General features: G+C 45.8%; 1 protein-coding gene across 10 annotated transcripts in view; it reads right to left on the minus strand.

Annotated features, from left to right (window-relative positions):
- Nucleotides 1-15,230, minus strand: part of ERC1 (ELKS/RAB6-interacting/CAST family member 1) — a 2,156,751-nt gene that overhangs the window by 1,117,630 nt on the left and 1,023,891 nt on the right. For 5 of the 10 annotated variants that reach the window (XM_078673688.1, XM_078673685.1, XM_078673691.1 and 2 more), the window contains one exon: nt 6,577-6,609. The exons of the other annotated variants lie outside the window; for them this stretch is intronic. In XM_078673688.1, the coding sequence (XP_078529814.1) occupies nt 6,577-6,609 (33 nt within the window). The remainder of the gene's footprint in view (nt 1-6,576; nt 6,610-15,230) is intronic. 10 annotated transcript variants of the gene reach the window in all.

The following is a 15,230-nucleotide window of genomic DNA, read 5'->3' on the forward strand; positions in this document are numbered from 1 at the left end:
TTTTTATTTCTTTAGTGTTAGAATTTTTTTTCACTCTTCTAATTTCTTCAAAAAGTGTACATGGATGAGAGAAGTATAAGAGGGTTACTAGTACTCTCTTTGGGATGGAAAGCATAAGGTTGAATAAAATAAATCATGATGTGTTAAAATGTAATTAGGAGTCAGCCAAATGATACAAGTTTTTTTGTTGACCAACCATTACTTTCTTCCTTACAAAACTTCAACATCAAGGTAACGTTTTCAATAGTTCTGAGAATATTACGTTAAGAACAAAAGTCCTCCATGATACAAATGTTTGTATAGCCTACGAAATATTTCATTTTATTTGGCTACAAGTAGGTCAAGCACTACCCAGGAAATTCAAAGAGAACATATACAAGCCTCATCACAGTCATAGCTCACATACTACATACGTCTTGCCCTGTAACAGCTGTTTCTGAAAAACTTCTTATAAATAACTAGACCTAAAAATCGGGCTCACTGAAGGAAGCAGCACTGGAAGATACACTTCTGGTAAAGAACGTTTTAAGATGCAACTAAAAATTAATTGTTTCTGCTCAGGGGGAGGAGTGAGGGGAGCCAACTCAACCAACATAGGATCTCAAGAGATGTTACAATGTTTACTACCTGAGATGGACATGGTCCTTGCATCCTTAAAAATATTTAAAGTAGATGGACTTGCTATAAACTAAAAACGTAATAAACAGAAGCTTAATAAGCAGTCTTTGACTATCAAAATACTACTATTTGTAAATCGAACACATATATAGCATCAGAGGAGATGCATAGTCAGGGGCGTAACACAGGCCCCCGCAGCCCCTGCGTTGCGGGGGGGCCCTGCGCTCCTGGGGGCCCCTCACCCAGAGATCCAGCAAGCCTCTTCTCTTCATTAATAAACCACGCGCAGGGCCTCTTCATTAATTAAATGCCGGTGCGTGCATGCCACAACCTCTTCCTTAATAAAATTTTGGGCACGCCCGGTCTCTGCCTCTTAATTAGGGTCCCACGCCCGGGCTCTGAGGCTATACTCATTATTTAAAGTATGGCGGCGCGCAGATCCGCGTCTGCGCAGTCTTCATGGTGAGACTTGGGGGGAGGGGGGCGCTGGTGACTATTTACAGGCATGCGCATTGTGCAAATAAATGTGCGCGTGTTGCCTGACCAGTGAGGTGTCGGTGAGGCATCCGAGGATCGGACCGTGCGGCGCCGGCTATAATTTAATTATTACAAGCAGGGGCCTGGTTAGCCTTGCCCTGTCTTCTGCTGGATTGCTGCCCGCTCGCATCTGCCTCCCACTTAAGCTGCAGGCTAGGCCTCAGGTGAGTGTCTGACTGAGGCAGGAGTAGTCCGACTCCGAGGCGAGCATCAGAGGCTGTGGGGTGGGATCTGGCATGAGATCGTAATCTGGGAATCATGGAGCTCTGCGGCTGCCGGCCGGGAGTAAAATTAAAATTAAATGTAGGCCCGGTATGTTATGCGGGAGACGAGGATTAGCTCATTGGATTTTGCACTCTGAGAGTTTCTCATAACGTCTGGTGCTCTCAAATGAGACCTGCACGCTCAAGGAGCCACTGGGATGCTCGTAAATGTTTAGAATTCGAATTACCTTTTTAATATTGACAAAAGGTGATAACCTGAGGTACTTGGTCTGATATCATTTGCCCTCCCACCACTCCTTGGAGGGGCTACAGTTATTGCCGAGCAGAGCTCATGTTTACATGCCAAGGCATGGAGGTGCAGCCATAGAGACAGTGGCCTGTGCGCCCCAACACCCGCACTTTCTTTGCCAAGGAGATTAAAGGGAGGGCTTGCAATATCTTCCCCGAGGTCCTGATATGGAAGGGTTTATGGCGGGGGAGCTTATTACATTTTAAGAGAAATTGTAGCTTTGGCAGCAGATGAGCTGTGAGTGGGGGGGGATGCCCAGGAGGGAGCGTTTTGGGGGTTTGGGGCACCTTTACGAGCTAGTACACTGCAGCAAAGGTGCCAAAGATTGTGCAGAGATGTTTTTAAACCATGGGCAAAGTGGGCTGTGGCCCAGGACCACAGCCTTTCAGGGGGGCCCCTGATAGGTCCAGTTCTGTTCTGCAGAGATTCTTGCTCTGGTTGATTTAAATACGTTTTCCTTTCATTTATTTTTAATGTGGATGATATGTGAGTCTATTACAGACTATTTGCAGAGAAATCTGTTTATGCTTCAAGCAACATGCATTAAAAAAATCCTTTTAGATCAAAACAGGACCTCACATGGGAAGGTGTAACAGATTATTTGCATTAATGTTAGTGAGCTGCTGTTGTGTTACAATATTGAAATCACATACCACTATCCTTGAATACTAGATGTACCACATTTAAAATGTAGACCAGTGTATCTGTGCACTGTCAGTGTCCTGGCCAAAGAGGGCATGAAAGAGCTGAAATAGGATCATATATTGAAAGCTGTTCTGAACAGAGGACCCCAAATTACGTTTATCCCAGGGCCCCCAAAATCCTTAAGATGTCAGCGGCAACGTAAACCATGAAAGGCAAAATAAATATTCTGTTACTTAACTGCTTCAGGCTCAGAGGCAACATCTAACAGTATGTCCTCGACAGTTCGTGCCATGGAAATTCCTAGCCAATCAAAATGTCATAGAATTATCCATGTGCCTCTTCACAGCACATGTAACCTGAAATAATGCTTACTGTTAGTCCGCCTGCACTGGCTCCTACAAACTACACAGCTTAATATGGGGGCGTTTACATCGTAACCAATTTCTTAACATTCCGGCACCACTTGAAAATTCACCTTTTCAAATTGTCCTTTTCTATTGGCCTAAATACCTCATATTGCATCACTTGCTTATGTTGAATTACTGCTTAATTCCATTTTACATAGACTTTGCCACTAAATATAATTTAATGTATTGTATTTTTTATTTAATATTCCGTTTTAATACTTTAATGCTCTCTTTTAGTTTTTATTTACAACAAGGGGTGGTGATGGACAGAGTCTCTGAATTAAGCAGAGTACTCTCACCCAGTCAAGAGATCAGGGCTAGATCCAACACCGTTTTTTAGCTCATTGCACCATCCCAGTTTCAGAACCTGGCTGTATGCAAATTAGTCTGTCCCTGGCCCAGTGCATCATGGGAACAGGGCAGACCAGACTACAAAAGCCAATTCTTACACTGGGAAGGAAACAAGCTTCCGGGGACCTCACATCTGAGTATACCCTTCCACGCTTAGGGTGGACAAAATTATTTACAACAAGGGGTGGTGATGGACAGAGTCTCTGAATTAAGCAGAGTACTCTCACCCAGTCAAGAGATCAGGGCTAGATCCAACACCGTTTTTTAGCTCATTGCACCATCCCAGTTTCAGAACCTGGCTGTATGCAAATTAGTCTGTCCCTGGCCCAGTGCATCATGGGAACAGGGCAGACCAGACTACAAAAGCCAATTCTTACACTGGGAAGGAAACAAGCTTCCGGGGACCGGTTTCTGCCATTTCAGGCGTCTTCGGCCCGGCTTGCTTGAATCCTGATGGTGCAATGAGCAAGGGACTCACATCTGAGTATACCCTTCCACGCTTAGGGTGGACAAAATTATTTACAACAAGGGGTGGTGATGGACAGAGTCTCTGAATTAAGCAGAGTACTCTCACCCAGTCAAGAGATCAGGGCTAGATCCAACACCGTTTTTTAGCTCATTGCACCATCCCAGTTTCAGAACCTGGCTGTATGCAAATTAGTCTGTCCCTGGCCCAGTGCATCATGGGAACAGGGCAGACCAGACTACAAAAGCCAATTCTTACACTGGGAAGGAAACAAGCTTCCGGGGACCGGTTTCTGCCATTTCAGGCGTCTTCGGCCCGGCTTGCTTGAATCCTGATGGTGCAATGAGCAAGGGACTCACATCTGAGTATACCCTTCCACGCTTAGGGTGGACAAAATTATTTACAACAAGGGGTGGTGATGGACATTCAAGCAAGCCGGGCCAAAGACGGCTGTAATGCCAGAAACCGGTCCCCGGAAGCTTGTTTCCTTTCCGGTAAAGAATTGGCTTGGTAGTTTGGTCTGCCCTGTTCCCATGATGCACTGGGCCAGGGACAGACTAATTTGCATATAGCCAGGTTCTGAACTGGGATGGTGCAGTGAGCTAAAAAACGGTGATGGATCAAGCCCTGATCTGTTGACTGGGTAGGAGTGTTCTGATTAACTCAGATACTCTGTCCATCACCACCCCCTTTCTGAATCTCTTTTAGTTTTTGACTGGCTGTATATATTTTTGTTTTGGCCAAGTGCACACTGCCCAGTCATCCTTCAGACTTGGAAAGTATTTTGTTAAGTTTCTTAAAAACACATAGCCTTGAAACGATCGCGTGGGATACTGAAACAGTAAGCCTGGAAGCTTACTTTATTTGGTAGTGCAATCAAAGTACGACTTTGTTATTTGTTAAATATACATTAGATATTGGGACTGGCATTTGTAATTTTGGAAAATGATGATTCTGATGAAGTCACAAAGAATTGTTTAAGCCTTCTCGGACTACTTCCATTGCTACAACTCCCACTGATATACGAGGCTGACCACAAAAAACACTACTCCTTTCTATTCTTGGCAGTTCCATTCCACTTGAAGTCCTCCCTGAAGTCAAGTTGGCCTTTTCTGTTTTCCTTTACAAGTACAGGTTAAGAAAGCTAACATCTACTTTTGACACAGATTTTTACTACATTTGCAGCATCTGTTTTTTTTCAGGTGTGGGTACAGAAAATCATGGAAGGAATAGTGGGTGATCATAATATCATGGCCAAATATCAACATTTAAGTATGTATAGATTTTCTATACCCAACTCCACATCTACGTACCTTGAAGATATGGAGTCAAGGTACGTACGTGTGAATTTAATGATAGTATATCTATACCTTTGTGCCCCTACCTCTTGGATATCTTGGTTTTCAATATTTTAGTGGTGATATTGTGATCACTCGATATCCCTTCTGCTATATTCCAGACTACAGCCCTTTTTTTCATCCATCTTCCATCAAAATTACATGCACATTTTAGGTAGCAAAGGTTCTTACAAATATTTATAATTTTTCATATTGTTCTGATTGTGTGAGTGTTTCACACATTTGTAGTAGCCTCTTCCTTAATCATCCACTTGGAAACTTATTTTCTCAATTTTTAGTAAAGTTGAACCTTCACCAACAGACAGATTTTCCAGAATTCTGAAAATTCATTAATTCTCAATTCTATGAATATTTTTGTTTCGGCTTCCATTTTCATTACAAATGCATTGATAAAAAATAAATCTCAACTTTCAGTTCACAAACCAGACCTCTTGGAAGTCACAAATGTAAGATATCTTATGTCTTATGTCTGGTATGAAAAACACAAATTTATAGATCAAGCAGTGGCATAACAATAGACCTGTAGGGTGGGCGCGAGTTTCAGGGGGCACCTTCAGCACTGCTCACTGGTGGTCCGTGACTGGTCTGGAGCGTGGGGGCCCCCTACGTGAACTTTGCAGGGGGCCCCCCTCAAGTTTCGTTACGCCACTGTGCATAGACTCAGGACACATGTGGAGAGGGGGGAGTCTGCATGTTGGTGGGGCTCCCTAGTGAACTACCCATACTGCTTTAAAATAGGTAACGCCATAAATGACACATCCGCATTAACTACAATTAAACCCTTAATTTTGCTAATTTACTGCAGCTGTATACTCAGGAAATTACCTGGTAAGAAAAAACCTTTTATCTCAAAGATGGTTTTCAAATAGTAGTGACGAACAACATTTATCACAAGGTGAAATAAACTTACAATGTACCACATACATTTTTAATAAAAAATGAAAAAGAGCTATTGTGGCACCGCACATAAATAATTTCAGTTGTGACTGAAATCTGTTAACAACCTTTTACATGGTATTTTTTATAATACTCAAAAAGGCATTCTCTCAAGTACATTTCATCAGGAAAAACTGCGGAGGCTTATCACGAAAAACTGCAGCTATGATGCTTCATTTAACCATCCACTTTCATAGTATCATGAAAAAACTCCCCACCTAAAAAAATAATTCTGTGAATTGCACGTCAAATGTTAACGGTGTAATTTAAAGTAGCAATATTATCCCGAGTGGAGGGCACTGCAGTAAGGCTCTCTGCAATGCCTTAAGACCACCTCAGTAGTAACATTTTAAATAACTATCTTGGTGTGATATTGATAATACTGCTTACCTACACAATTATGCCTCGCTCTCAGAAAACTAAAGAAGCACGTAAAAGTCTGCGCATGCTTTAAAAAAAGTTACCAGTGACCTACTTGTCTGATCTTCACTGGCCGATCAGATTCATCCACACTTCTTTTCAAATAAGAAATTCTGAACAGTGGCATCATTTCATAACACTTAACAGACCTTACTCAAATTCCCAGGAAAACAGAACAAATAGCACAACTGGGACGTCGAGTGAATTTCACTGAAGGTTTTATGCACTTATGGATTGAGGATGAAATGGAACTTCATACCAAACACACACACTGCACACAACAGCAAACAGAGACCGCAATAGACTGGTTTGCCAGGGTACTTACTGGCTTTGAGGGATGACCCAATACTTCAGAATGCTATAGGAAGAAAAAAGAGAAGGTAGTCTTGAGATGAGAAGTGAGACAGAGAAGGGAGATAAGCATGAGAACCAGATACAAACCTAACATGTTAAGAAAAAAGTACTTCATACATAGAATCAAGAGTACTCAGAAGACTGAAACAAAGAATATTATGATCGAGACTGTTACTCTTAGTCCTTGCTCAATTGCCCTCCATCAACATGAGAACTCATTGGTGGCGTTGGAAACAGCTGTTTTAAAACCTGCATAATGTAGACAAACACAAAATCAATCACCCTTAATGATGTGGGTTCACCTTTCGCGGGGAGTCGTTAAGACAGATTTGTTGTCAGCCAGTGAACAGACTGCCAATAGTGAATGTTCAAAATTGGAGAAAGCCGGACGACTAAGAAAAGTAAAGAAATCACAAATGTAAGTTTTCCTTACTCATCATTGTCTCTCAAAATCACTGCCCTCTTGAACATATTGTAAAGCAGTGCAATGTTATGAATCAATTGCAAAGGGCTAGGGAAGGCTTTAAAGTACAGATTGATGTAGTCTGCATGAGGCAATAAGCTATTAATGTATTACAAATAGAAAGAAGAACAGATTATGGATGGAATGCTGAACAAATCAAACATTCACCACGAGTCACAGATCTGGCTATATCCATCGTTTTTTTTTATCGCCATGCCATTCCAATTTGGACTCAGCCATATGCAAATCAGTCTTGACCCTGCTACGATGGATTAAACTCAGATATGTGACAGGGGGAGAATGTTTGATTTGTTCAGCATTTCGTTCATCATCTGTTCTTAGTGTTTTTGTCACCCTGTGTGGGAACCCAGACGTGGGTCCCGTGCTCACTGTGCCACTGGATTCACGCTACCCTGGCTGATGAGGGATGATGCCCCGAAACCAGTCCCAGGATGCTTGTTTCCAGTCCAGGGAGGACCTGGCAGTTTGGGCTGGACTGTTCTGAAGGGGAACAGGGTCAAGAGTGATTTGCATATGGCTGGGCTCAAACTGGGATGGAGTAGGTAGCAAAAATGTGAATTACACCCAAATCTGTGACTGGGGGAAATGATGGATTTGTTCAGCATTCCGTCCTTCATCTCTTCTTTTAGCTATTAATGTGTTATAGCTGGGTTATTGGGAAGCCCACATGTTGTCAATTGTCCAGAAGATTTCAGGGGCAAAACTTTGGTAATACATGCTTGTGGATTACCGCCATGTACTGTGGAAAGTCAAGAACTGTATTAGTAGAATGAACCAGATTTCATGTGGAACAAGGGTCTTTTACGTTTTGCAAGATGTATGTTGCAGGAAACGTATTAACTTAGTGTTTTTGAATTAGATGCATGCAATACAGGGAATATACAATATAGGAGACAGAAAGATGAAAAACTTGCGTCCTTAGTTCTTCCAATGTAGATTTTGGGAGCCCTCTGGCATGATATTGAAACATCCTCTGCAAACTACTTGGAGGACTCACAATAATGATTTTTTTTTCAAATAAAGGTGTATTAAAAAAAAACTTTCGAGATAACAATTGGTAGGTGCATATTTTCATTATGTAGTAGCAAAAAAACGTTTGTTATATGGAAAATAATACATATCTGTGGTACTGAAACAACCTGAAGCCCAGGGACCATTCAGTTCAGTAAAATGACTACTAGTACTAATCATTTTATCTTCATTTTTTTTTTATGTTTAAAGATCTTTATTGCTTAAGACAGTGTGTTTTGTTTATACACAGCACATAGCCTACAACCCGCAGGGGCCGACAGCGTGGGTTGGCGATCAAAGGAAGTATGGGCGAGATGACACAGCCATTTAGCCGACAACCCTGGGGTCAGGCGGCGTAGTATAGATGGAGCACTTAGACACATTATAATACATAGCACGGTAAACAAGTAGGTCAGTAGATTTTCCATTTACTTCATTCGTTAGTGTAGGCACATCAATGTGTCTCCGGCATCTGCATCAAATGAGCAGCAGTCTATATCCACAAGGAGCATCAGTTAACAGTAGTGTTTGTTAGGTATTGTGTGGACAGGCAACAGAGGGATTGAATATCCTGCGTTTGAGATGCCGCTATGATGTGAACAGGTGTATAATGGTATAGCTCACTAATGCAGGGGAGTAGGCTCGTATAGGCGGTAGCGCCAGGTTATGACTGTTGCAGCCAAGACCGAGAGGTCGGATGCCTAATGTGTGTGGAACCCCCTAGTGGGGGCCACGTAAGCGTGTACGTCAGAGGTGAGAGGCAGCGCTCAGGTTCGGTCTTCTGGTGTCGGGGGACACGCGGGTGCGCGGGGAGCGTGTCAGGGTGCAGAGGAGAAGTCCGCCTGTCGTTAGCGGCGGGGCGTGTGATATAGGCAATCAGGGGCGAGAATATGGGTGTGGGTATGGTGCGGCTCAAGCGCGTGCAAAGTGGGTGAAAGACAGGAGCGCTAGCATCGGTATGGGTGCGTCGCCGACTAGAGGGGAGGGGAGGTGAGTGTTGCGGTTTCTCGCAATGTCTCTCGTCAGCGTGGTAGCAGTGGGTCAGTGCACCTCAAGCTATCTCTTGTTCCTGGCAGGCTTGTTGAAAGGATTTAAGGAGATCGTCGCAGAGCTGTGCACGGGGAATTTCCGGAGGCCCGCTGTTTCCTCCCGGAGGAGTACCGTACTCTCCGCCCGTGCCCAGTTAATGAAGGATGTGTGCCAGTGCCGGATGTGCGGGGGATTGCTGGCCTTCCAATGTTTGGTAAGTAAGCGTTTGGCTGTGAGAAGACCCATATCCCAAAACCGTGTCAGTACCTTGTTCAGCTTCGTGCGTTTGTAGAGCCCTAGGATACAGGCTTCCCATGTTCACGGCACTCATTCGTCGGTACATTGTGTGAGCATTGCTGTGACATCGTCCCAGTACGTTTGAATGTTGGGGCAGTGCCAGAGCATATGTAGGAGATCCGCTCCCACCAGAGAACAACGCTGGCAGGCCGCGTCAGTGATTGAGAAATATCTGTTCATTTTGTCGGGTGTGAGATAAGCTTGATGCAGGATGTAAAATTGGATGAGCTTGAAACGGAGGCTGCTTGAGACGTTTGTTGGCCCTACTAATATCATCGCCCACTCCTTGTCAGTCCAGTCCCTTCCTCTGTCGGCCGCCCACTTCTCCCTTAGCGGCAAGGTGGAAGGCTGCGTGTGGGCTAGCAGGGCCTGCGCTAACCAGTGAATTATATGGGAGCCGTTGCCCATGACATGTAAATACTGCATGAATTGATGCATCGGCAACTCCTCCGACACATCGCCCCAGGAGGCGGTCAGCGTGCGTACTATGGACGCATGCAGTAGGAATTGCCCGGCTGGGAGGTCTGTGCTTGCAGCGAGGTCCGCAAAAGAAAGCAGCGCACCGTCAGCGTAGAGGTCACCCAGCGTCTCCACTCCCGGCCGTGTCCAGCTGGTCAGTTGGGCCTCCGTCAACACTCCTGCAGCCCCGGGGGCGCCCTGGAGAGGGAGTATCGGGGCATAGGGTGTCGTTGCCTGGGTAAGCCGCAGGCATCGAAGGAAGCACTTGCGTGCCACCGCTAGGTGCAATTGAGAAGGGCAGGGGGGCCGAGCTAGAGGATGGAACAATGCGCAAACCTGCGTCTGGGTCCAGACAGTGGTATCCGAGGCAGTGTCTCCTAGTTTTTTACCACAGAGCCAGCCCGACACCCACTGCAGCTGTGCCGCTAGGTAGTACTGCTCCATGTTAGGGACCGCCAGGCCTCCCGAGGCAGTGGTCATGTATAGCTTAGTCAGTGCCACACGGAGCCTGCCCGTGTTCCAGACAAGGCCACGAAATAGGACCTCAAGGTCCCGAAACACCTTATTTGGGACGTATGTCGAAATTTTGGAGAAGTAGTACAATAGCCGTGGTAGGACTATCATCTTGACTAGTGTCACACGACTAGGTACATTGAGGGGCAGGGTCTTCCAAAAGCCGATTTGGGCGCGAATGGAAGCAATCGCTCTCATCAGGTTCCCCTCCAGGACATCTGGCTGGGTTCCGGTAGATATGGATTCCTAGATAGCGGAATGTAGTGGGGTACCATTGCAGCCTTTCTCCACCCAGGCGGATATCGCTTTCAGGCGTGTCCGGGCTGAAGGAGTAGGCTCCCGACTTGGACCAGTTGACCCGTAGGCCCGACATATCTTCGAAAGTTCGGAAAATGTCGGTGAGAGATTCTGGGACATTGGTTAGGTCCCTGACATATAATAGCAGGTCGTCTGTGTACAGCGAGACCACATGGAGGCCATCTGCCGTTGGGATTCCCCACTCATATCCCTGCGTCCGGAGGATCGTGGCCAGGGGTTCCATGGCCAAGGAGAACAGCAAGGGCAACAGGGGGCAGCCCTGTCTGGTACCTCTTCGCACTCGGATAGTGTCAGAAATCAATTTGCCGGTGCGGACCCGGACCGTTGGTCTGCGGTAGAGTAGGTCAACCATGGTCTCATAGCCGCTTCCCAGTTTGTACTTCTCCATTACCGCCCCCAGGTAGGGCCATTCAACAGAGTTGAACGCTTTTTCGAGGTCTAACACTAGACACCCTGCTCGAGGCCAATGTCGAACGGCGTACTCCTGTACACGGATCAAGCGGCGGATATTATAGGAGGTGTGGCGTGCTGGAATGAAGCCATTTTGGTCACGGTGCACCAGGAGAGGGACCAAGGGGGCTAGTCTCCGTGCTGGTGTGGAAGCAAATATTTTATAGTCCGTGTTCAGGAGGGCTAGGGGACGATAAGAGCCCACCCGTGTGCCATCCCTGCCGGGTTTAAGTATGGATATCAGGTTGGCGTCATTCAACGTGGGAGGAAGAGAGGAATCCTCTGCGGCTGCAGCGTATACCTTTAGGAGTCTCGGAATGAGAATGTCCGAGCCAGCCTTGTAAAACTCAGCCGGCAGCCCATCCGGGCCGGGGGATTTGCCATTGGATAAATTAAAGATGGCTTCACGGAGCTCTTCAGATGTGAGCGAGGCCCCGAGCTCATCTTGTTGTGCAATAGATAGTTGTGTCATCGGGAGGGGGGAAAGATACCCAGCTATGTCAGGGCGAGGGTCGCCGAGTCGGGAGCGATATAGAGCGTCGTAGTGGATCGTGAATGCTTCATGAATGTGGCGTTGTGAGTATAGCAGGCCCTTTCCGTCGACGTGTATCGCTGCCACCGGGGCCATTCGGTCTTCCTGGGAGATTAGCCATGCCAGCAACTTGCCAGGCCTATCACTCAGGTGGTGTGTCCGCGCCGAGTGGGAAGCGTAGTTAAGAGTGCGTAGCCGTTCCAGGAGGCGTGTATGTTCCGCACATGCCTCCGTCAGCGGGTCAGCAGTACCATCGGCCGCGTCTTGCTCCCGATCGAGCAGACCGGTCTCCAGTCGCATCAAATTGCCCTTCAGCTGCCGCTGCATGTGTCCCTGCGTACCCAAACAGTGGCCGCGAATCACAACTTTAAAGGCGTCCCACTCAACTTGGGGAGAGGACGCCGTGCCAGAATTCTCCTCAAAATATTGGGCTGTTTGCGTGAGAAGGGAGTCGCGGAAAGCCGCATCCAACAACAGCGCCGGTTGGAATCGCCAGGTGGGAATGGGCGGGTGCGGGCGTTCCCAAGTGATGGTCAGGAAGTGTGGGTTGTGGTGCGAATGAGTGCGTCCCATGTATCGTGTGTCAGTGACTAGTGGGAGAAGGTCAGTGGACACCATGAATCTGTCCAGGCGTACATGCAGGTTGTGCGCGCCAGAGTAATAGGAGTACACCTGTGCCGTGGGATTGTGAGCGCGCCAAGCATCATGGAGATCCCACTGCGCGGCCCAGCCGAGCAGCGCCCTCGAGATGCCATGTGTCTGTGCACCAGCTAGGGGCGGGGAGGAGCGCCCGGCGGCTCAAAAGCACCCTGCACCCAGCCGCCAGAGTGCCGCTGGCTGTGACGTCTCTGTCACAATCTACTTCCCCCCTTGCCCTGAGCAAGTGACCCGGAGCCCAGCTCCCACAGCCGCGTGGCCTGCTAGCCAGCCGCCACCAACCGAAGGCCCCCCTGCCTCTCACTGACTAACATTGGGCCTAACTACCTCTGCACCCGGCCGCCCCTGTGCCGCTGAGGGTGCACTAACTGTACCTACCTGATCCTGGGGGACCCCCGAGTCTGTGCCCAGAACCTTACCATCTCCAACCAAGTACTCACCTGGAGGCCGGTAATTCACTTACCTGCCATTGGATAACATTGACCCATTTTGACTCAAAAAGTTTGTAAGTGTGAAGTTTTGAAAACTGCAAATATATTCCTATAAAATCAGCTAAAGTCCGAATTCGAAAATACTCACCTGTGATCAGGGGAGAAGCCAGTACTGTACCTTTCAGCCCAGTACTGAACCGCCAAAGTAATCCCTAGCGGGTTTACTAGTAACCTGTATTTTTCTCCATAGGAACCCATTTGTCTGCTTTTCTATGAAATTTCTTCTAAGTGTTTACTTTTGAAAACTGCAAATATTCTTCAAAAATCGTACGAAATACTGAAACGCAGTCACCTACCTGTTTTAAGTTAAGCTCCCAGTGCTGGCCCTAGGAGACTAGTGCTGGGTTACAAAAGTAACGCGATCGTACTTTACCTGTAACCTGAATTTCCTCCCATTGAATAACATTGTGAGAATCACCTCGAAAAGTTTCTAAGTGTGAACTTTTAAAACAGCTTTATATTCAAGAAAAATCATCACTGTAACTAAAACGTTTTTGCTAATCTGGTTTCAGCTTAGACCCCAGGACTGAATCCAAGATCTAGTCCTGGAACTACCAAAGTAATCCATAAAGTAATCAACTGTACTTTCCTATGAAAACCCATTGAGCTCAATGCTAGGGTGTGATTCAGAACTGTATTGCTATTAGCTAACATGTAATTATTGTGTGTACAAACTTATTGCTCCTCTGCAAAGTATTTACCTGAGAGTACTCGTATCTCGAAAAGTATATTTTTATAACTTTCGGTTCTAAAAATAAAACAACTATATCTAAGGATATAATAACAATTGGCCTGGAGTTCAGTTCTTGAGTGTGTGAAACCTTTTGCTGACTGAGTGTGTACAACAAATGCTTTACACTATCCTCTGGTACTGCCTTACTGCTCGACCAAGCTACCACTTTGGAGAGTAAGGTCAGTTCTGACTTTAACCTCTGTTAAACCTTTGGGGTTTGTGGACTCTATACACACAGTACTGCCTTATTGTCCAGTATATATATAGCCACCTTCTCACATACAGGTTAAACAGCGTTGGGCTCAGGATTGAGCCCTGTGGGACCCCAACATTCATGGGAGCGATAGTGGCCAAGAAAGGTGGGGCCCAGATAGTTTGTCGACGGTTACTTAAAAAGGAGTTGAACCATCTAAGTACCGTGCCGCCAATACCACCCTCCTGGAGCCTTTGCAATAGTCTGCTGTGGGGCACGGTATTGAATGCTATGGAAAGGTCCAGTAACACCAAAAACGCATTGCCCCCTTTGTCCAGTGTAGCTTTTATAGTTTCAGCGACTTCTAATAGAGCCGTTTCCGTGCTAAAATTAGCTCTGAAGACCGACTGGCTCGGGTGCAGAAGATGGTTAGTCTCCACGTAATCTGTGGTGACTAAGATGACATATTTGTCCAAAACCTTGGAGAAGGGCAGCAAAGATATAGGCCTATAGTTACTGGAGACCAGGGGGTCTGCCGTGGATTTCTTGTAAAGCGGGAGAATTTTTGTGGCATTTGCCCCTCAAGCAGGGCGGTATTCAAGACTAAACTCACGGCCGGGTTAATCACCTCTGCCTGGATATCTAATCTGGAGCACTTTTATATGCCCCTAATGGTAGCTGAGCAATGCATCTGGCAGAATAACCTTACACCACAAGTCTAGGAGGTCCACAGTTAACGTAAAAGTGCTCATCCTCTGCACAGAGTGCACAGGTCTCCATAGGAGGGAATATTAAAAAGGTTAGCAGCAAGTGAAAAATGCCTGCCAAATCCGGCATCTATCTTGGGGACATTTTTAACACAGTGGTGCTAAAATATAAATTTCCAAATGGCAGGTTATAGGTATCAAGCAACTAACTGTTTCTTATCAAGGTAGTGATGGCTGCTTTGACTATGCAGAATGTAGGAGTCAATAAGTACAGGTTCACAGGGCTACTTGCAATATAATGTGATACAGTGCACTCTCCACTTCTTTGTGACTAACCTTCCAATACAGTGTCTCCAACGCACCGCAGAGATTCAGATTTTTTGAAAGCTTCAGAACAATGAGGACAAAAACATACAGCTCATCTAGATTTTTAACTACTATTTTTTTCATATTTTATGGATTTTCAGTATTTTTTTCCTGTCTTGTACGGAAGGAAGCATCAGTCAATTAAAGCATTACAACTAAAACATCTACTAGAAAATAGCAAGGATTGAAGACTTATTTGCCTAATGAGCGAGAATAAGTCTGAACTGTTAAAAAAACTCTCTCTCTCTCCAAAAACAAATAAGGCTTCCTGAAAAATTGAAAGTTGTCAGATTTACTTAAGTAAAATAATGAAATCAATTTAGGAATGCATTTCTGACTGGCTGCGAATATCGTCTTGAAAAATAACGTAGGCAGATGAAGCAAA

The sequence above is a fragment of the Lissotriton helveticus genome, chromosome 1_1 (genome assembly GCF_964261635.1).
Source record: "Lissotriton helveticus chromosome 1_1, aLisHel1.1, whole genome shotgun sequence".
Lineage (NCBI taxonomy): Eukaryota > Metazoa > Chordata > Amphibia > Caudata > Salamandridae > Lissotriton > Lissotriton helveticus.